The following is a 21545-nucleotide window of genomic DNA, read 5'->3' on the forward strand; positions in this document are numbered from 1 at the left end:
GGGAATAGCAGAAAGCAGGTGTCTTCTGTACCTTGAGCTGATGAACTGCCGCTCAGGGCTAGACAGCTGCTCTGCACATGTAACGGGCAGCGTGGCACTAGACGGCAGTGTGCTTAGTAGCATCGTCAGTGATGGCGAGATAAATTAGGTAAAGCCGTGGAAGCAGATTCCTCATGTGTGTTCACATAAGTGCTTAAGAAATGACCTTGTGTTGGGTCATAGTAAGACCTACGGCCCATTAAGGCAGGAAAATAAAACCTCTATAAAAAACAAGGAGTCAGAGCAAAGTGACCTTTGCTGCCGCACTCCTAGAACACCAAGCAGGATTTTTCCTTCCACTGTGTTTTATCATTTGACTTAAAACTGTGACTTCACTGAGCGGAGGGTAAGAAGTAAAACGTTTTCCCAAGGCCACATTTTAAGTTCTTCCTTGTATGTTTGTGATTCAGAGAATTAAGAATTTGGGAAATAATTTTTATACACTCTAATCACTTTAGGGATACCTTGAATTACCCAAAAGTTGTGTTTGAGATGATATATTTAGACTATTATTTAGTTTCTTTTCCTTACTCAGTTGTTTAGTAATGTACCCGAAAAATTGACCATGTCAAGAAGTTTTTAGTAACTACTGGAGGTTCTACTAATACTATTTTGCAAAAAATGTGATGGTAGAGGGTTTCTAATTGGGCTCAAGTGGTAATCTTGTTAGGATTTAGAATTCTTTTTAAACTTTGACTAAATTTTATGTGTGTAATGCATGAGACCTGAAGAACAATACGACATTCTAGTAATGTCAAATACTATATAATGCTTTACAGCTTAAAAAGAATGTTTATTGCGTTATATTATTTTTATACATAGTTTCCTGAAATAGGCAGGATATGTATTCCCATTTTAGAGAGCAGGGGCTAGGGCTGAGGACAGAACCCAGGGCTCCTTTTTTCTTTTCTGGTGCTGAGGACAGAACTTCCAGCTTGACAGGAAATCGCTGGACTGCTGAGCCAAATCCCACCCCGAGGGCTGAGGAATTGAGACAACACATTTGTGAGTGTTAGAGGCCGTGTTAAAATCAGTACTTGGCTTAACCCAGCGCTCTTTCTCCTGGAGTTCCAGCCCTTACACATTTGGGGATGCTTTTGGCTGGGAGGGAAGGGTATGATCATTATTTTGAAAGAGCAGAGGCAGAACTGTTTGTATGGTTGCCCTTTGTTCAGTCCTCAGATGCACAGCTTGTTCTCCTGCATTCTCTGGGGCCGAATCTGTAATGGTGGATGTCCTGAGAGAACGGCCATGTGTCCCGGCAGTTAGCAGTAGCTTGGTGTGCTTTGGCTGTGTGCTTTCATAACTGTTACATTTTGTGTCCATAATGGTGAGCAAGTTAAATTACATCTATCTCGCTGATCTTCATTTACATGAATATTTACTATGCCCACTTTTTATCTGCCTTCCTCGTTGGGATATCAGAATTAAGTATTATGGTCTCTGTGTCCAAATGAGCCTGTGGTGTGTTCTGTGTCTGATGCCATGTTACCGGCTTCCTAATGCAGGATTGGCTCAGTAAGTGAGGACGCCCTCCTCTTCTCCTTGGAATTTACTAATTGGAAGAGACTTCCACCATCTGCGGAAAAGCTGCTCTCCGCTCGTGCCTTGAACTCCTGGGCTCTACAGCAGTGGATTGGTAAGAAAGGACATCTTTAAACTCCTGTCACTACTCTTCTGTCTTTTATTTCTCCAGCTGTGTTGTAATGCTAATGAAAAGATTTGGAGAGCACAAAACATTGGGCATAATTTGCATTTTCTTATGTGGAGAAAAGGTGGGACTGTAGAAAGAGGGCAGAACTTTTCTTCAGTAACAGTGCATCTGATTTTATGTTTAGTCTAAAGGTCATTAGAGAAAGCTCATATTACTGATATTTTGATTCAGTGATATACATGTGTTTTTAAAATAAGGGTTATGTGGAAAAAGTGGGCTCTAAAGTCTGCTTGTTAGGTAGTTTGTGATCAGAAAAATGCTAAACTTAATTTTGTTTTCTAGAATATATATGGGTATCTGTTCTCTCTGTGCTGTTTAATTAAAAGGTGGGAATTTTGCCATGTTTTAATTTTACCTGTCCTTACTGATTGAGTGCCAGTGAGTTGGTCTGATGGAACTGGAGGTGAGTTGGGTGAGAATTCGGTGCATTGACTAGTATTTACTTTAGAAAGTTTGTTCTAAAACAAACTTTGAACTTCATTTATTAAAAAAATTAGGTTAGCTAACAAAATTAAAGAACAGGCAGTCCAAGATTTTGTGCAAGAAAGCCAATTTAAACTAAATATATGAAAGCATTCCTGTTTACTATTCAGATTGATTTAATTTGACTGTATTTTGTTAACCGGATTATATGTTTTAAGTTAGGAACATTGTTTCTTCACCACTATATTTTACATAAAATGCTACTTTTCATAAGATCATTTGAATAAGTTTTTCACAAGTGAACATATGTATATCTAGAAATGTATCTTTTCGTTTCTTGGCGAATTACATGTCTCATAGATTCTGTTGTTCCGTGACAGACTTTGAAGAAAATAGGTTCTTAACTAGGGTGTAGTCAGACTGCTGGAGAGGTTTCTGTTGAAGAGAAAAGGTAGACAGCTTGGAGCCTGCGTGTTTTCTTACCGAAGTTTTTAGGTGATAATGTTGTAAAACTCCTGTGCATGTAATTCTACATTTTGAGAATCACATCTGGTTTTACTGATCATATATTTGCAGCAGAAGAGAACAAAATATCTATTCAGAGCAGGTAGAATCTGGGACAGTGGATTTGGGAACGAAGAGTCGCAAGAGGGAGCATTTGCCAAGTGGGAAAGTGGCAGCAGCACAGCAGGTGCTGCTGCTGCGTGGGCGTTTGCTGTGAAGACCAAGCACGTGGCAGCCAGGCCAGACGAAGGCGAGACTGTGCCTTCGGAGTGTGTCACCCTGCAGTAAATTCACTCCATCAAGGGCTTCTTGTGTGATTAGGCGTGAGGTGGAGCCTGCATGGGGTGATCACCATCTCGTAAGAGGGTCTGTGCTGGCTGAAGATGTGCACAAGTCTTTCTCATAGGCGTGAGCTCAGCTGACACTTTTCTGGTCTGTGTCCTGAGCCAGGACCTCTTTTCCTAGCTCCAGTTCCATGTAGCCAACTGCATTTTGGATGTCTCCACCTGGTATCTCACCTTTTGACATCACTAAAACTGAACATGTCATTTTCCTAGTAAGTCCTCCTGTTATTTTTGTTTCCTACTTCAGGAGGTGAGATGGCGTGGAGGTGTTACTTCCCAGAAGGGTGCCTGCCTGTGGTCCCAGCTACTCATAGGCCGAGGCATGAGGCAGCAGGCAGCAGGATGGCCGGAGCCTGTGAGCTCCAGACCAGCCTGGACAAGTTAGTGAGTGAGACCTTGCTTCAAGTGAAATAAAACAAAATTGTTAAAAAGTATTTGTCAGCCCTTGGTCACTTGATGCAGAGCGAGTCAAAGTAATTAACTTTTTTTTTTTTTTAAATGTATTTAGTACAGGGCTTACAGGGTCTCACTACACAGATTGGACCTGTAGTAATCCTTCCTGTTTTTGAGGCTCCCATGTGCTGGGATTACAGGCACACACCACCATGCCCAGTCTCAATCAATGTCTCAGTGCACCCGGGGGATGGGGTCGGCACAGCATGCCCTGGATCGAACCCTAGTTGCTGCATCTGCCTGAGCAGGTGCTTTAATCTGCTGAGCTATCTGGCTGGCCCTTGTTATTAGTTGACTTCTTGATGATAGCCATTCTTTCTGGGGCGAGATAGAATCTCAGTGTTGTTTTAATTTGCATTTCTTGAATGATGAGTGATGTTGAGCACTTTTTCATATGTTCATTTGCTGTTTGTATTCTTCGGTGAAGTGTCTGTTCATTTCAGATGCCCATTTTTGGATTGAGTTTTTATATTGGAGCACTCTGATCCTTCCTTCCTTCCTTCCTTCCTTCCTTCCTTCCTTCCTTCCTTCCTTCCTTCTGTTCTTTATATATTCTGTATGCTAGTCCTTTGTCTGAGGAGTAACTGGTGGAACTTTTTCCCCCATTCTGTGGGTTGTCTCTGCTCTACTGGCAGTTTCTTTTGCTACCCAAAAGCTTTTTAACCTCACATGCTTCCCGTTGTTGATTCTTCGTAGTATTTCCTGTGTGATTGTGTTTTGCTCGCAGTTTTGCCTGCACCTCTGTTTTCTGGAGTTTTGCTATCTTAGCACTAACCCTGGGACACTAACTCAGTGTTTCTTTTGGCAGATCACCTGAGCTGCAGAGGGTTTTTCAAACTGAGCAAGAAATAACCCTTTGTTGTATGAAGATACTAGTTGTAGGGGGTTATTTGTTGCCACAGCATAATCTGACCCATAAACAGTTTAACCCATAGCCACATCTTCCAGAATAAGTGACTAAGGAGAGGTCGGTAAAAGTTGTAGTCATAAATAGTATGGTTGGTAATGACTATTAAGATGAGTATGCTGTGTAGCCAATCTGCCTTTTACTTTAAAAGGTGATCTGCAGAGCCAGGTGTCATGGCGTATAGTGCATCCTAGACTGATGAACTAGGAGAGGTTTCCTAGTACAGGAGTGGACCACAGCTCCCTTGAGGGTGGAGCAGAGAATGATGACTGCTATAGCAGAGCCTTGAGTAACCCTCCAGCCACTCAGGAGCCAGAGATGGGAGGATCACTTGAACCCAGGAGTTCAAGACCAGCCTGGGCAACCTAGAAAGGCCTTGTCTCAAAAGAATCAAGTTGCAAACTTTTATTAGAGATAAGGAATGATGACCTTGCCCACACCTACAGGGGAAGTCTGTATGTTACTCTTTCGATGTAGTACAGACTGGCCTTGAGTTCACCATGGAGCCCAAGCTGGCCTCAAACTCACGGTGATTCTGCTGTACCTAGTCCCTACACCTATGCCACCTAGTTATGTATTACTTTTAAAACAGTTATTTAAGATCTTTATTAGCAGATGCTTTCAGTTTGTTATTCTGTTGTTCTGGCACTGGGGATCTCACCGAGGACCTTTGCACTGAGCTGTTACTTCTTCTTGTTTTTAGGCAAGGTCTGCCAAGTTGCCAGTTTTCCACAAGGGCTCAGATTTGTGGTCCGTCTCCTTGAGTCTCCCAGAGCGCTGGAATTACTGGTGTATGCCACCATGCGTGGGCTTGTTAATTTTTTTAGTAAGACCCAAGTTGCCTGAGTCAGAATGGTGGTATGTGCCTGCTGAGCCAGCTTATCGGGTGACAGAGGTGGGAGGATCCCTTGAGCCCTCTGGAGTTGAAGACCAACCTTGTCTCAGAGAGATCAAGTTGTAAATGTCCATTAAAATTGAAAATGAAATTCTTAAAAACTCAAGCTGGCCAGATAAGAGAAACAGATTTTAAGACCTTTAAAAATGGACTAGGAAAAGTCAGGTTTCATAAAACTAAAATAGCTCACTTTTTTTTATTCCCCAAATGAAAGGACTTCAGGCAAATCCTGAAAACCATCCTCTGCGTGGGTAGTGCAGTGTTAGGTGTCTGCGCATCCGGAGGAAAGCGAGCACTCAAGGTCTTCAGCTCCCGCCTTTTCATTTCCTTGGTGGGGCCTCTTATCGCTTCTCACCCTTGCTCGGAAGCCTGGCCAATAACACGGTTGACACATATTTGATGTTGTACCTGTTGTACACCTGAGAGCTGTGAAAGGGTCTTTTTTTTTTTTTTTTTTTTTTTGGCGGAACCTAGGATTGAACTCAGGCCCTTACGCTTGCCAGGCAAGCGCTTATTCTACTGAGCTAACTCCTCGGCCCCAAAAGCGTCATTCTTGACAGTCATGTGCATGCAGCTGACTGGAGAGCCCAAAAGCTCGCAGGGCCGTCGGTCATCACCACTTGGTGCTTTATGCCTGTGCTCACGACACTTCAGCTCACTGCAGGGATGACAAGAGGTGGCTGCAAAACTACTCCAGTGGTCGACAATGCTACAGTTAATGTTGCGCAGCTGTGGATTAATACTGCATCTGTATGTTTGCTTACATTTCTCTGGGCCGATAATGGTGCCATGTATGGCTTGTGAGTGTTTTTGTACCGAAGTGTCTATAAATTTTAATTTTCTGTAATAGATTTGTGCATACATATATCTCATGGTAGTAAATGACAAAATAGTCTTACCTACGTATATTTGGGTAGTCCTTACAAACATAACTTTCTCTTAATTTTGTGGTATTTCTAGGCTATGTCTGCATGTTTTTGAAAATTGCCATAGACTCTCTTCCCCCAAAAAGAAAGAAAATACAATCCATATACATAGAACTGTGCATTTCAAGCCTGTGTTGTTCAAAGGCCAGTTGTGTGTGGAAAGCAGAAACTCTGGCTGTGAGGGAGTGTTGGTTCCAGGGGAGACATTTCGGAGGACAAGGCAGACTTCACGTTTGGTTTAAAAATGAGCAATGCCTTCATTTTCTTTGCGTCTTTGGTATGCCGGGGTTGCTGATTACGTATTGGCCCATTCATGAGAGTTCAGTCTGTTTACCCAGGTTTCCATTTGTTCTCAAGATGATGAAAAGAAGCCATAGTGAGATGCACTTCAAGGGGCTCCTTCTGTGCCGTTCCAGGACGGAAAGAGGAACAGAAGCTTCTTAGAGGCGCTTGGTGAAGGCAGCACCAGAATCCACATGCCGAGTCTCTGGCCTTTTCTCCTCCCATGACCCTTTTGTGGGGAGTTTCCATGTGACAGTTTCTTACCAGGACCGAGCCAGGATTCTTAGTGTAGTCTCCACTAGCAGATTGTTTCTGTCCCAGAGTATGGATTGCAGATAGTGGCCTTGTAGGGCTACTGTTTCTGAGGTGAAGATGAGATGATATGAAGTGTCCGCCAGGGCCTTTGCTGTAGGCTGGGTGTATAATCTGCATTGAGGAGCAGAATGCTTTCTAACATGGTTCATATATTGTTTGCATTTGTTCTTGTTCTTTTTCTTACATTTTTTTTTTTTAATTTTAATGAAAAAGTTAACAATGAGATAGTTTCAAAACAGGCTAGTAGGACAGTTACAATAATTAATACATTGCATATTGTTGTCTTCGTAGTAGCTATTCAGAGGATAAGATGCAGACGTGCTCTCTTGTCTAAACAATATTAGTACAAATCTTTTTTCTCAGTGAACTAGGAGAAAGTAGCTGTATATCTATCCTATTCTGAATATACATATATGTATTTTTCACTACAAAATGGTCTTTCATTTATATCCCCCTTTTTTTGTTTTGTCTTGTCAGAGATGGGTGTTCCATTGCTGTTAGAGAAGCTGTATTTGGAGAAGTCTTTAAAGGACCTTTTCATACTTGATGCCAGTCCAAAGATTGTAGGTACTTGAACTCAGCAGAATATACCAATATAGTCCGTAATAGTTGTGCGTTATCAGCAGAACTGGCAGTTGTCACAAGTTGTTGACTTGAGCCTTTTACAGCTCAGCATGTTAATATGACATTACTTTTTATACCTCGTGGTTATACTTTTCTGCTGGATGGTTAAGACCAAATTAAAGCAAGACCTGTATAACTAAAAATGTAAATTTTGTATCTGCCAAGGTCAGTCAGATCCCCTCAGGATTTGCCCTGAAAGCCTGTACCACAGTTTGTAGATCCTCTGTCAGTGTCAGCCATGTGGATGAGTCACAGCCATTGCTTGACCAATTTGCTCTCTGTGAAAGCCTGAGAGAATGTTTTTTCTCTAGGTGACTCTCCCTAGGCACACTATACATCGTCGGTCACTTTCCTCTGTGACCCCATAATCGCCTTGATCAGAAAATTTGGGACACCACTGAGTTACAGGATGTCACAGCACAGGTCCTCTTATGTCCTGATTTCTCACTGGCCTTGAAGGGCTAGGGACAAAATTTTTATCTTTGTAGCCTTTCCTTTTCTCAGATGTGGTGCTTTCATACAATGGAGTATTACTCAGCTATAAAAATAAAAAACTCGAATTCTTCATATATAAGTGGATGTAACTTGAAGATATACTCTTAAGTGAAATAAACCAGACCCACTTATGTAAATATCATATTGTCTCCCTAGTTTAAGAACTCAAAAGAAGAAATAAAAATGGAAAGGTATAACAGTTAAATGGAAAGTGAGAACTTAAAGATTGAACAATGAAGAGAGAGAAAGTAGAAAAGTTAGGAAATATGGCAGGGGCAAAATTGTACATTTATATAAACAAGATGGTTAAGGCAATGGTCCTAAGAATCTCCATCAGGCTTTTGAAAATAGCAGTTAATGGGTAGAGTCCTCACCCTGACCAGCTCTTTATGCTGGTATCTGTGAACTAAGCAACTACACTGAGGATACCAATGTGTAACACTGAAAACATGCTTGAAATACCTGTCATTTTGGTCTTCTAAATGTGTACAGCTTCTAACATTATTTCAATTATTGCCATACTCTCTTTAAAGTAAATGTTTCTGGGGAAGGCGGCGGCGGCTGGAGCTGGCCGCCTGAGGCGGGGGGCTTCTGCCCTCCTCCTGCAGAGCCCCTGCCTGCCTGCCCAGGAGCTGTCAGCTCCAGCCTGCTCTGTCACAAGAAAGTTGTGGATCATTATCAAAATCCTAGAAACGTAGGGTCTCTTGACAAGACGTGTGAAAATGTAGGAAGTGGATTGGTGGTTGCTCCAGCACGTGGTGATGTCATGACGTTGCAGATTCAAGTGGATGAAAAGGGGAAGATCGCAGCTGCCAAGTTTAAGACATTTGGCTGCAGCTCTGCGACTGCCTCCAGCTCCTTGGCCACCGCGTGGGTGGAAGGGAAGACGGCGGAGGAAGCCTGGACCGTCAGAAGCGCGGGCACTGCTGAGGAGCTCCTCGCCGGCAGAGCCTGCCAGCAGGCTGCCCTGGCTGCGTACACACTGAAGGAAGACCCAGGGAAGGAGATGCAAGAAGAAAGGAGCTGGGCGAGGCTCCGGCGGGCCGCGTGGCTCTGCCGCTGCCGCCGCACGATCACAGCCAGCTTGCAGATGCTCCTCACAATCTTCAGGAGAATCTGTGAGGTTCACGCAGTGTTTCCCGTCCACCTTGCAGCCCTGAGCAAGCAAAGGGCACCGCTTAATCGTTCTGCATCCTGTGGTTTCTTTCAGTTCACTTCATCGCCTCAGCGCATATATTTAGTATATTTGAAGTACATGCATGGCCTCAGAATGGAAATCAGCAGAGTCCTAAGTTCTGGTAGCCCGCAAAGTGCATACGTGTCTTACTCCACCTGGATCTATTTTGGCAAAGGCTACCAGTTGAATGCCTTGGTCTGATTACTTGATAGAGCTAATGATTATACATAAAACAGATCTGTGTGTGTGTGTGTGTGTGTGTGTGTGTGTGTGTGTGTATATAAGATGATGTTTAAAACAATAAAGTAAATGTTTTTTTGCAAGCAGGCTCAGGGGCCAGGGTTCGATCCCTGGGGCTTGCCATTGCGGCCCCGCCCCTGGGGCATGCTGAGATGGCAATTGAGACTGGGCATGGTGGCACAGGCCTGTAACCCCAGCTCTTCAGAGGCTATAAACAGGCATATCACTATGAGTCAGATCTAGCAGTGTTACCTCGAACACCCTGTAGACCCTTCTCTAAAATACAAGAAAAAAAAGTAAATGTTTATTAAAAAGGGAAAAAGAGAATAAAATGATACAAGAAAAAAATAAAGGACTATCCTGCTACGTTGTATGGTTTGATTTCTAAATTTCTGTGTAAAAGCATGTATTTTTTTTCCACATTCTATAGGGATTTGAAGTTTAGAATATCCATGGTTGTTGGAAAATACCAATTCCATGTTATGTCTAAGGCATTTGATAGACAGATAGTGATGTTAAGCTCAACTGCCTGTTGTACATGGTAATAATATCCTTAAGCTTCTTTTCTGGATGGTTAACAAGTATTGTTAGGATAGAGATTCGTACTTGGTGCTGAGCTCAGTTTGAGCAGGCAGATAAGCAGATGTGAGTTCAAGAAGATTCTCATCTGCTTGGCAGGTAGTCTCTCTGTGCCATCTGTATTCCTATGGACTTGCTGAGGCAGGAGGATCCCAAGTTCGAGGCCGCCTGGGAGATGAAGCGAGACTGTACCAGACGATGTACAAAGGGCCAGCCAGGGTGTGGTTGAGCATCAGAGGGCTCGCTTGGCTCAGCTGCGGCCCTGGGTTCGGTTCTGGAACCCCTGCACTTGAACTTGAAAGCACCAGAGCTTTCAGTGCACCATGTACCTTGAAACTGTTGTTCCTACCTCATTTCTTCCAGAAGTCAAAGTTGCAAAGGCCCCTATCTGGGCCTGCCAGCCTTTCTTCTGTTGTTGTGAGTTCTAGTGTCAGTGCTCCTTTTCCCTAGCACTGTACTTCACAGATTTCACATGTCTTCTCCATGACCTTAGGCCCTCTAACTGCACGGCTAACTTGGTTACTTCCTAGCGTGTCCCATCCAGCGGGTCAGTCAACAAAGGTCACCTGGGAGAGGAGCGGGGAATGGAGGAGGGGACAAAGGACAGGAGACAGGGGAAATGGAGACAAGACAGGAGAGTCTGATCAAGTCTCCTTTATTCAGGGGAGGTGCTGGGTATATAAAGGGAGTGTAGGAATGAGGAAGTCTCGGCTCTTGATGTCATCAGGTATCTAGGCAACAGAGGAAGGTCCTACCCCTGGGGCATAGTGCATGATTTACGGGGGAATGGGCAAGGCGGGAAGGAGCAGAAACTTAACTAACTCAGCAGGGGAATAGAAACTTAAGAAAATGGCTGACACTATTATAAAATGGGTACCAGTTACCGGCTTCCCACGCTAGTGGTCTGGTGTGCAGTGGTGCCTTCTGCATATGTGTATTTCCTAACACTGTTCTAATTCCTTGCTCCTTGGAATACCGAGCATGTAAGGACACATATCCTCCTCCTGAACTGCATTTCCTTTCCTCCACATCTGCCACCTCTTTCTCCTTTTCTGCTTGCTTTTGCAGAACACACTCTTTTAAGTAGGACCATTTTTCATGGTGTCTGCATCTGATCATACAGCAGCTTCTCAGCCTGAGTACATGAGAAGTTTTCTGAAGCCTAGCAGGAAGAAAGGGGACTGCCAGCACGGACTAGTTCAGTCCAACAACTTTCGAAGACTGGGCATTGGGGTTTCAGCTTTGGCCTGATTGCTTCAGGTGGCTACCCCTGCCCATGCCATTGAACCTGAGGCTTCCTGCATTAGACAGGTTCTCTGTCACCAGGCTGTGTTCCCATCTGTCTTTGAGTTGACCGTGCTGACCTTGAACTTGTGGAGCTCTGGCCTTTGCCTCCCATGTAGCTACGATTATGGGCATGTGCCACCATGGTGAGTGGTAGCACATTTTTAAAGGAATAATCTCTCCCCTCATCAGTGAGAAGCCCAAGAATTACTTTCAGTGACTTCTAAACCGTTCATCTCACTTAAATCCTGATATTCTCTTTCATTCATGAGTTAAGGAGTATTTGTCAGGAACATTAAAAAATAATAATGAACTTGACATGATTACAGAGAGTGGCCTACACTGAAGATACAGAAGTGACTTGGAAAGAAACTAGGTCATGGTGTCCTGTTAATTTAAGAACTAACTACTCTGTAATTATAGTTTCAAATGTAGGGTTCAGGCATAAATCTTCAATGAAGAGGATCTGTCATAGAGGTATTTTCATAGATAGAGACAAATCTGGCTCTACTTTCTTAATGAGTAGATTCCTTTTTTCATTACTTCTTAAATAGTGTGTTGGTCTGTCTGTCTGTCTCTCTCTCTCTTTCTTTCTTTCTTTCTTTCTTTCTTTCTTTCTTTCTTTCTTTCTTTCTTTCAGGGGATGGAACTCAGGACCTTGTGCTTGCCAGGCAGGCGCTTGTGCTGCTGAGCTATATCCCCAGCCCAGTGAGTAGCTACGTGTGTCAGACACCAGTTTAAAATTCTGTGAATGAATAAATTAGTGAACATAGATCTTTAGTTCATTGGTCAAAAGGAAAGAATACAGGGTCATTGCAGAAATTCTTTTTTAAGATGAAAAATTCTTGAATATTTTATACATTAAAGAGATTGTTTTATTAAAAATTTATATTAAAGAATCACCGGTAAAGAGGCTGTCATATAGATGACAGGGTGATGGGATCAGTTTTAGATAGGTTGGTTTCTTTGGGATGGTGAAGAGATTTGAGCATAGGGTAGGTAGAGGTAAACTTAGAGTTTGAGAGTTGGATTCTTAGAAGAAAAAGCCTAGAAAACCTTCAGTATATACTCTGGAGTAGGTAGTAGAGTCTCAGTGGGAGGTAGAAGTGAGAGCTGGATGGGCTACCAGGTGACATCGATGATGGCAGTGGACACCGTCAGGGAACCTGTGAAGGATTCATGGAGCAGGCCTGGCCTGTGGGGGCTGGTGGCGATACTAGTTCGTGCAGTTATAACATCATTGTTTTCCATTGTCATGTAGCTTTCTCTGCAAGGAGTTAATCTAGGAAAGTGTTTAGGTTGGTCTTGGAGTTGTCAGAGCAAATAAAGTGCTGGGTTGCTGCGGCCAGTGCTGCTCTTGAACTTCCTGGCGCCAGGTCGGCAAGAAAGTGAAGAAATACAGACCAGTTAGAGAAGGCTGGAATCGGACAGAGCTGTCTCTGCTGTTGGCAAGAACCACTCCATAACTGCATTGTGTTCATTTATATGTGCGTGTGTTGATGTCAGGTGAAACCCCTTTGCCTAACAGCTAGCTCACTTCTCAGGCCCTTTGATCTCAGGGAGGAACACTTTGCCTCCACACTCTATGCCTTCGCGTGCTTGGCTCTGCATGTGTGAACAGTTTCCATATGCACAGGATGGGCAAGGCAGTGATCCTGAGAAATACCAGCCGGTTTTTGAAACTAGCACTTAATTGGTAGGATTCTCACCCTGACTAACTACATATGCTGATACCTGTGTGCCAAGCAACTGCACTGAAGATAGCAATGTGCAATAGAAGGGTCACGCCGGGAATGCCTGTCATTTTGGTCTTCTAAATATGTACTTTTTGTCATGACATACCAATTATTACCATGCTGTCTCTCAAGTAAAAGTTTTTTGTTTTTGTTGTTTTTTTTTTAAATAGTAGTAAAAGAAAAAAGACAAGAAAAAATGACACAGGGCTTACCTACTACAATGCTGTATATGGTTAGATTTCTAAATTTCTGTGTAAAAATGTGTTTATTCCTATTTTTAAAATTTTTTTTTCTTCATATTCTGTAAGGACTTACTTGTTCCCTGTTATGCCTAAAATGTTTGATATTTAGACAGATAGGGTAAACTGAACTGTAAAGTTGCAGGGTAATAATAAGCTTCTCTTCTGGAGGGTTAACAACCTAAGCTTGCAGATCAAAAATTAGAGAAAAGGAAGGGCTGCAAGGACAGCCAACATTTTGGCCCTAGCCTTTCAAGGTCAGTGAAGACTCAGGACATAAGAGAACCTGTATTGTAACACCATGTAACTCAGTTGTGCCCCAAATTTTCTGATGAAGGAGATTATGGAGCCACAGAGGAACGCAATCGATGATATATAGTGTGCTTAAGGAGAGTCACATGGAGAGAAAACATTCTCTCAGGCTTTCACAGAGAGCACATTGGGCAAGCAATGGCCGTGACTCATCCACATGGCTGACACTCACAAAGGATCTAGAAAGTGCATTACAGGGCTACAGGATAAATCCTGAGGGGACTTGACTGACCTTATCAGATACAAAAGTTACATTTCTTGTTATATAGATCTTGCTTTATCTTGGTCTTAACCATCCAGCAGAAAAGTATAAAAACGAGGTATATAAAGTAAAGCCATATTAACATACTGAACTGTAAAAGGCTCAAGTCAACAACTTCTGCGGATAACACACTACTATTGTGAACTGCTGGACCGTGTTGGATTGTTTTGCTGAATTCACGTACCTGTAGTATTTAGATGCCAATGGAATACCCATCTCTGAGAGGACTAAACAAAAAAGGGATACAAAGGAAGGACCATTTTGTATTTGTATATACAGAATAGTTAGGATAGATATACAGCTACTTTCACTTAATTCAGTGAGAACAAAGATTTGTACGAATAGTGTTTAGACAGGATATCATGTCTGCTTCTTGTACTGTGGATAACCACTAAGAAGATAACAGTGTACAATGTATTAATTATTGAAACTGTCCTATTAATCAGTTTTGCAACTGTCTCATTGATATTTGTTTTTCAATAAAATCAAATTAAATTAAAAAAAAAATTTCCAGCTCAGGCACTCCTGACAGTGGGTCCTTTGGAATCCACTGTCAGTCTGGATAGGAAAAGAAATGAGAAAGGACCCAGTAGACTAGGAGGAGGAGAAATCTGGGGATCCAAAGTCTCAGTGATCAGATGGGTAGGAACCAAGAGCAGATGCTGAAAGCTTGGGAAGTGGTGTGTGCTGACATTAAAGACAGAGCGGCTGGGTGGGCAGTGGTATTGAAGACCTAAGAATGCCAGAATTGTCTCTTAGGCCTTGGGGCCAGAGCGATCAGGTATGGAAAGTGAGAAATGCTGTTTTATACATTAGTTAAGGAAGAATTTTCTTGGGAAGGTTAGGCTTCTGGGAGGACAGAAGGGACAGGATAATGTTCTGTAAAATGTTCAAGGCACAGCTGGGGTTGCAGAGGACTTTATAGAAAGGTTCTGGATAGAGATAGATTATAAAACTGAGCACAGTTTTCTCTTACTGGTCCAGGTTGCTGTGTTATAGATCCCTAGATAAGTTAGGGAAATGAAGAATAGCTTTTTACTTTTGAGAGATTCATTCTGTCATTTGTTAGGCACTATTTGCCTTGTCTTATACGGTAAGCTTATAGTTGTGATTGCCCCTCCGTTAACATGTATGGCCCAGGGCTTGCACTTATGTGTTCATAAGTTGGGTAGGTCAGTGTGTTCCGGACTGTGGTGCATGGGATTGAACATATGATCACATTCATGTTTGTTTGGGTTGGTTTTTTTTTTTTTTTTTTATTTTTAGGGAAGGGTCTATAGGGTGTTCAGGGTCTCACTACTAGATCCTACTCGTAGTGATCCTCCTGTTTACAGCCTCCCAAGGGTTGGGATTACAGTCTCAGTTGCCGTCTCAGCGTGCCCCAGGGGCGGGGCCAGCACGGTAGGCCGGGGATTGAACCCCTGGCCCCTGCGCCAGCTTGCAGGCACTTTAATCTACTGAGCTATTTGGCCGGCCCCTTACATTCATGTTGTAGCTTAGTGATTATAGTTAATGTGTGACTGTTCAGTGGTCCTTTGATTAGCAGCTTTAATTTAGCCAGTTCTCACAAATTGGTCATATGGTTTTAAAAGATTTTTACAAAGAAATGTTTTTATGAATAACACTAAAAGTGCAGTGGTATGTAGACTGACAAAACAGTTGTAGAGCTGTATCCTTCTGTTTTTCCCAGTTGTGTTAAATTGCAAAGTTGTTGGCCAGTTAGTTATCAGGGTGGAGGGTGATGGAGATGGGGAAAGAGGAAGCGAGAGGGCAGAGGACACCAGCCGCAGTCATGTGGGGTGAGTAAGCCTGTCGTTCTCCTGTGTAGCAGGAAGACTGTAGTTGACTAGGTACTACATTGCATCCTGGTGATCTGCCAGAGTGGGCGTCAGGTGCACACACACACAGAGGGTAACTGCGTGAGGTGGTGGGTGTACTGTGTGTGTCTATAGGAAAATAAGTACATTGAAGAAATTATTCAATATCTTAAATAAAAATAATAAGAGCTAAAATGCAAATGACTACCACATAGAACTTGTGAGGAGTTAGAATTGTCAAAAGAAGCATTTACAATACAGTCTCACTTTTACTAATGTTAGCAATAAACCCTGGGCATCTAGAACTTGAAGACAGTCCCTGCAGTACTTCTGGTCAGGGTTTAAGTCATTAGATGCTCAGTGCATTGCAGAATTTACTAAACATAGCCACAAGTGCTTTGAGCTCTGCATTTTCCAATTCAGTAGCAAAAGACAAAACCAACTATCATTGGGGAAATACATATGTGTGTGTGTGTGTGTGTGTGTGTGTGTGTGTGTATATATATATATATATATATATATTTTTTTTTTTTTTTCCCTGCAGTAAAACTGGATGAAATAATATGGGGACAAAATAAAACGCCTTTTCATTGTTAGCAGATACTGTGTAGTGGAGCACTGACAAAGAGTTAAAGAAAAGGGGGAAAAGCTTGCAGGGACAAACTTTGGTATATTAGGTTGAAAGATGCTGTATAATATTTGAAACATATAGAGTATTTGTCAAGGATCTGTTTAAATAAAAGAATAGACAATTACATTTTGAGTGTCCCTAAGGGAAAGAAATACCATGAAGAAACATTTGCAGCAGTAATTAATTTGTTTGCAGGTGGGTTTTCAGAATCGCTGTGTGGTGGCCACCGCTGGAGTGACTGGTATTATAATGTGGGGTGGTGTAGATCCTGTTGCGTCCAAAACGAGATGCGCATGGGAGCATTGAGACTAGCACTGCCTAGAATGATAGCGTGGGTAATTTTTTAAAACATGACCTTTAGAATAATTTTCACAGTACTTTGTCGTGAGGTGCGAGTGGCCATTGTGATTGTTTATGCCTGCTGAAGTTTATTTATTATCTTGGAGCATAATATGTGAAAGAGTCCTTGACTACAAAGATGTGTGCCTTCCTTTCACAGAAGTGCTGCTCAAGTTGCCTTGCTCTTCTTTTTCTTTGTGATAAATAGGTATCAGCACTATGCAACCCAGTGTGTATTTTGTAAAAGCTCTGTTGGTTTAAGGAAAAGATGACATTTCAACTGAGTGACACAGTGACTGCTTTCTGAAAGACATGTTTGCTGTGTGAAGATGATTTTGAAAATAGGCACTGGGAAATATTTCTGTTGCTATGTGGCTTTTTTTTCTTCCCAAAACAATGTATATCATCTAAAAAAGTGATTCATATTGACACAGTTGGAAACAGTTTCCCTGCATTTTGAATGCATTTAATAAAAATGTAAAGCTTTCTGATAGGAAAAATAGAAATCTTCCAAATGAATTTTGGTAAAATACTTGTTCATAAATGGTAGATGAGAGTAGTACAATGTACTTTTGTAAGATATTTTTTCAGCTATATCAGCCTTTATAAACCAAGTATCAGAATAAAGTGGGCCTTGAACCACACTGTGGAATTTTCAGATCAGTAAAAATTAGGGTAATAGTGCTTAGTTATTCATCTTGTTAAAATATTAATAGTTACAGGGGATTTATTTATTTATTTATTTTTGGTGGAACCGGGGACTGAACTCAGGCCCTTGTGCGTGCCAGGGAAGTGCTTATTCTACTGAGTCGTCTCCCGGCCCAAGATTTATTTACTGCATGAGTGCGTGTAATACTGAGGCTTGAACCCACAGCTTTACTCCTACACGGCAACGGCTCTACCACTGAGCTACATATCCAGCTCTTACATTTTACTTTGAGGTAGGCTCTTGCCAGGTTGCTTAGGCAAGCCTCAAACTTGCGATCCTCTTGCTTTAGCTTCCCAAGTAGCTGGCATTACAGCCTTGTACCACCATGTCTGGGTGGTTCTATACTTATTTTTTTTTTGTATACCTTTGATAAATAATGAATGTATTTTAAACATTTTGTTTTATTCTGGCTTCTGTTAAGTTCTATTGTATTTTGTTATACACATAATATTCATGTAATAGCATACAGGCATTTTATGCAAAACATGTGCATGTTGGGGTTCTATGCCCAAATAATTTTTACAGATTATGCAGTCACAGCATTTGAAGCCCTCTAGACTCAGTGGTGCCTAGGATTTGTCGGGCAGTTTCCAGTTTGTAAAATGCTTTTGCACATGTGTTCTAACGGAAATCTCAGTAACAACAGTCTGAAGTAGGGAGGTGTCCTTCTGCTCACTTTACAGAAGGGGACTGAAGGTCAGAGTACTGAAATGACTGGTACAAGGTCAGCTGCCGGTCAGGGTGGCTTCTCGGCTTCATCACAGGGCTCCCTAATAGGCGATGCCTTTTCCATTTGATCTGCTTACTGCCTGTTTTCTCTTTTGAGTCCTTAGGTTGTTGCTTTCTTCTTCCTTCTCTCTCTCCCTCTTGAGCCCCTTTTCCTACTTCCCTCCTTCTACTTTTTCTTCAGATTTCAGTTATAATATGGGAAGCAAAGGAGATGAGCTATGTAAGTAAATTGTAAATTGGGAAGAAAAAGATGACACCAGCTGGAAAGATCACATGTCAGTGGTGAAAATATAAGTGGTAGGGAAGCCCAGAAGTCAAGTACTGCCTTTGGCGTGGAAAGCAGGACAAAGGCACCAAGGAGATGCAATCCAGGCAGACACTGTCCTCCGCTGTGGGGTGGCCTGGAGATGACTAGAAAGTACAGTGGAAGTGGATAAAGTACACGCAGTTCTGTGGTGGCATAAGTGTTGTCTTAAATGTGGTAAATTAAGAATTGGGTTTATTTTGATTATTGTATCTGCTTTTGATTTCAATAAAGTTTTGCATAGTGAAGCCTAGTTTGATTGCTCAGTATATATAACAAAATGAACAACTGCTCAGGCATGGAAAGGTACAGGTTGTCTGTTTGCTACCATAGCTATAGAGAAAGTGGGAATAATATACTAAACAGAATATAGTTGGGTCAAGAAAGTATTAAAAAGGCAGCACAGTTTTAGACATCATTGTGTAGGGTATACTCAGTGCCCATAATCAGGAATATAGAGATTTGTTTAACAAATTAAATATAGCTGTAACAAGCTTCTTTAAAAGTGTATTTTACCTATAGATCCTGTAGCTGTTTTATATTACAGATTTAAGTCATGGCTTGTTTTTTTCTTAGCTTAGTGGTAACAAAAATGGAAATAATGTGCATCAGTAAAACTTGCATAGGAACTTGATCTGCTTGGAATCTGTGTATATGCCTATAGAATCTTCTGGATAGTCCCTGGCATTTTAATCCAGAATAAATGGTGCTGACGGGCAGATTGTCTGTGGTAAGAATGGACAGATGAGGAGATTCCATTAGGTAGTGGAAAGGAAACCCAGTTCTTGCCCTGTCTAAGGTGTTTCTCAATGAGTGGTTGTCTGGCTGCAGCGGTAACAGAAAGCATCTGAGGACATAACCCAAACAAAATAAAAAACAGATGAAACATAGAACAAAAGAAGCTAGACTAAGACACACGTTGGTGCCCCACGTCCGCGCCCCTCACATACCAGGTCTGAAGACCATCATTGGTGAAACGCCCGAAGCACTGCCTGGGTAAAATCCCTGGGGGTGGAACTGCAGTGCCTTTGGGTCTCGAGGCATTCCTGCTATAGATCTGGGCAGAGGCAAGGTGGTGTGCAGGAGAGGCTGCTTCCGGTGTTGGGCACCGTGGGGCTCATAAGCCAGAAAGAACTATGGTGGTCACCTTGGCCACCCACTAGCCCCAATTCAGCTTGTGTCGTTGGCCTAGTACAGTGGTGCAGCTTTGGCCTAGAGAGACTTGGCTGATTGAGATGGAAGTGGCCAGCACTGGGGTGCTGAGGGAGTGGCCACATGGCCTTCCAGTTCCTCCTCCCCCTGTGCCACACTGGATGTACTGGAGGCTGCAAGCCAGAGCAAAGTCTGGAGAACCAAGGTGGCTGGCTTGCAGGAGTGCCAGGCAGAGAAAGAGTGCAGATTGCAGGGTCTGTGGAAGCCTGGCTCCTTCCTGACACTTGGGTGCTGCTGAGATGCAGCCTGGCAGAAGATTGGGGAAATTGCTCCAGAGCAGTTAGAGGCTGCGGTGGTGCCAAGCCTGGGGCCTGGGCAGCAGCCCCCAGGAGAGAGCACAGAACCTCTGCAGGGACCACAGCGGGTGTGATCTGGGCCTCTGCCACCAAGATAGCGAGCGGCTTGGACCCACCGCAGGGCCTTGGAGGGTATATGGAGCTCTGTGGACAGCTGTGCTGCAACCTGCTTGGGGATGTTCACCACAGCCAACAGCAGGACAGTCTTCTGTGTGTATTCATGTGTGTATGTACATGTATAGTTTATTGAATGTAATTAGATTTGATCTTTTATATATCAGTATGTATGTATTTGTGTAGTTTTGTGTATATAAGTGCAGATATTTTTTGTATTAGTTTTTTAAAATAAATTTATGTATTTAGTACAGGGTTTCACTATGCAGCTTGGACTCCTAGTGATCTTCCTATTTTCAGCCTCCCTGGGATTATAGGTGTGCACCACCATGGCCAGACGTGTTTGCCAGCTCAGCACGTCCCAGGGGTGGGGCCCACATGGCATGCGGGACCAGGGGTTGAACCAGTAACATACCATTGTAAATTGTAAAAATATTATCATCTAAACATATTGTTTCATTTTTATGTTTTTACTTTTTTTCTTTTTTGCTTTGTTTCTCTTCTCCTAATTCCCAGCCTCTTCTTCATCCTTACTATTCTTCATCTTCCTAGGCTGTTGAAAGAGTCAAAAGCTGTTTAATTAATCCTGGTCTTATGTGTTGGTATGTGGTTGGCTCCTTGGTTGTTGGTATTACTGGTGATTTCTCTCTCCCCTGTGGCAGTGCTGGTGACAGAAGCCAGCACTCTAGAGTGTCGAGTAGATGTCAGAACACAGTCATTCCCAAAGCCAAGGGCACATCACAGAGGAATCCCCTTAGAGAAGACATCCCTGTGATAATGCAAAGCTTTTTATCTCATCAGAGCCACAATCTTCCATACAAAAGCACAATAGTAATGGGAAAACAAGATGGCCCTAAAATTCATAACTCCCTCAAAACAGATCTCAACAACCATAAAGTGGATGAAGTGCCAAAGAAGTCAAAAAATAAGTGAAAATGATTCAAGAGATCAAGAAGACAAAAATAAGCAGATGAGTGAAAGAACTGCTAGGATGATCATCCAGTTTAAGAGAGCTGCTGAATGAATATTCATTCAGATAATCAACAGATTTAGAGAAGAAGCAGATAGACAACTGAATGAATTGGAGAAGACAGTGCAGGATGTGAAAAACCACTTCAGCAAAGAATTAGAAAATATGAAAAGAAATCAGGCAGAACTTCTGGAAATGAAAAACTCAACTGAATGTTTTGTCAGTAGGAATGATCAGTTAGATGATGGAATGAATACCACTACTTGAGGACAGAGCTGATGTACATAATTTAATCAAGTGATAATCAGAAACCAACAAGACACTCTAAAGATGGTTCAGGAACTCCTAGATGACTCTAGAAGAACAGACTTTGAGATTATTGGAATTGAGGAAAGATTAAAGTTAGAATCCAGTAGTATAAAAAGTTCACTGAAATTATAGAAAATCTGGGCAGTAAGTTGTGCAGACAGGTAAATGAGGCATTTAGAACCCCAAATAGACACAACTAAGAAAGAATCACTCTATAACACGTCATAGTCAAAATCCCAGAAGTTCAGAACAAAGACTACTAAAAGCTATTAGAGAAAAACATCCAATGATTTATTAAGGGGCTGGTGAGATGGCTCAGTGGTCTAAAGCACCTACTTAGAACAAGCTAGGCTAAGCAAAGCACA

General features: G+C 42.3%; 1 protein-coding gene across 1 annotated transcript in view; it reads left to right on the forward strand.

Annotated features, from left to right (window-relative positions):
* Asb3 (ankyrin repeat and SOCS box containing 3) overlaps positions 1 to 21545 on the forward strand; it is an 84106-nt gene that overhangs the window by 51102 nt on the left and 11459 nt on the right. The window contains exon 8 of the mRNA XM_004643415.2: positions 1548 to 1678. Coding sequence (XP_004643472.1) covers positions 1548 to 1678 — 131 coding nt within the window. The remainder of the gene's footprint in view (positions 1 to 1547; positions 1679 to 21545) is intronic.

This window comes from Octodon degus, unplaced genomic scaffold (genome assembly GCF_000260255.1).
Source record: "Octodon degus isolate 3935 unplaced genomic scaffold, OctDeg1.0 scaffold00174, whole genome shotgun sequence".
Classification (NCBI taxonomy): domain Eukaryota; kingdom Metazoa; phylum Chordata; class Mammalia; order Rodentia; family Octodontidae; genus Octodon; species Octodon degus.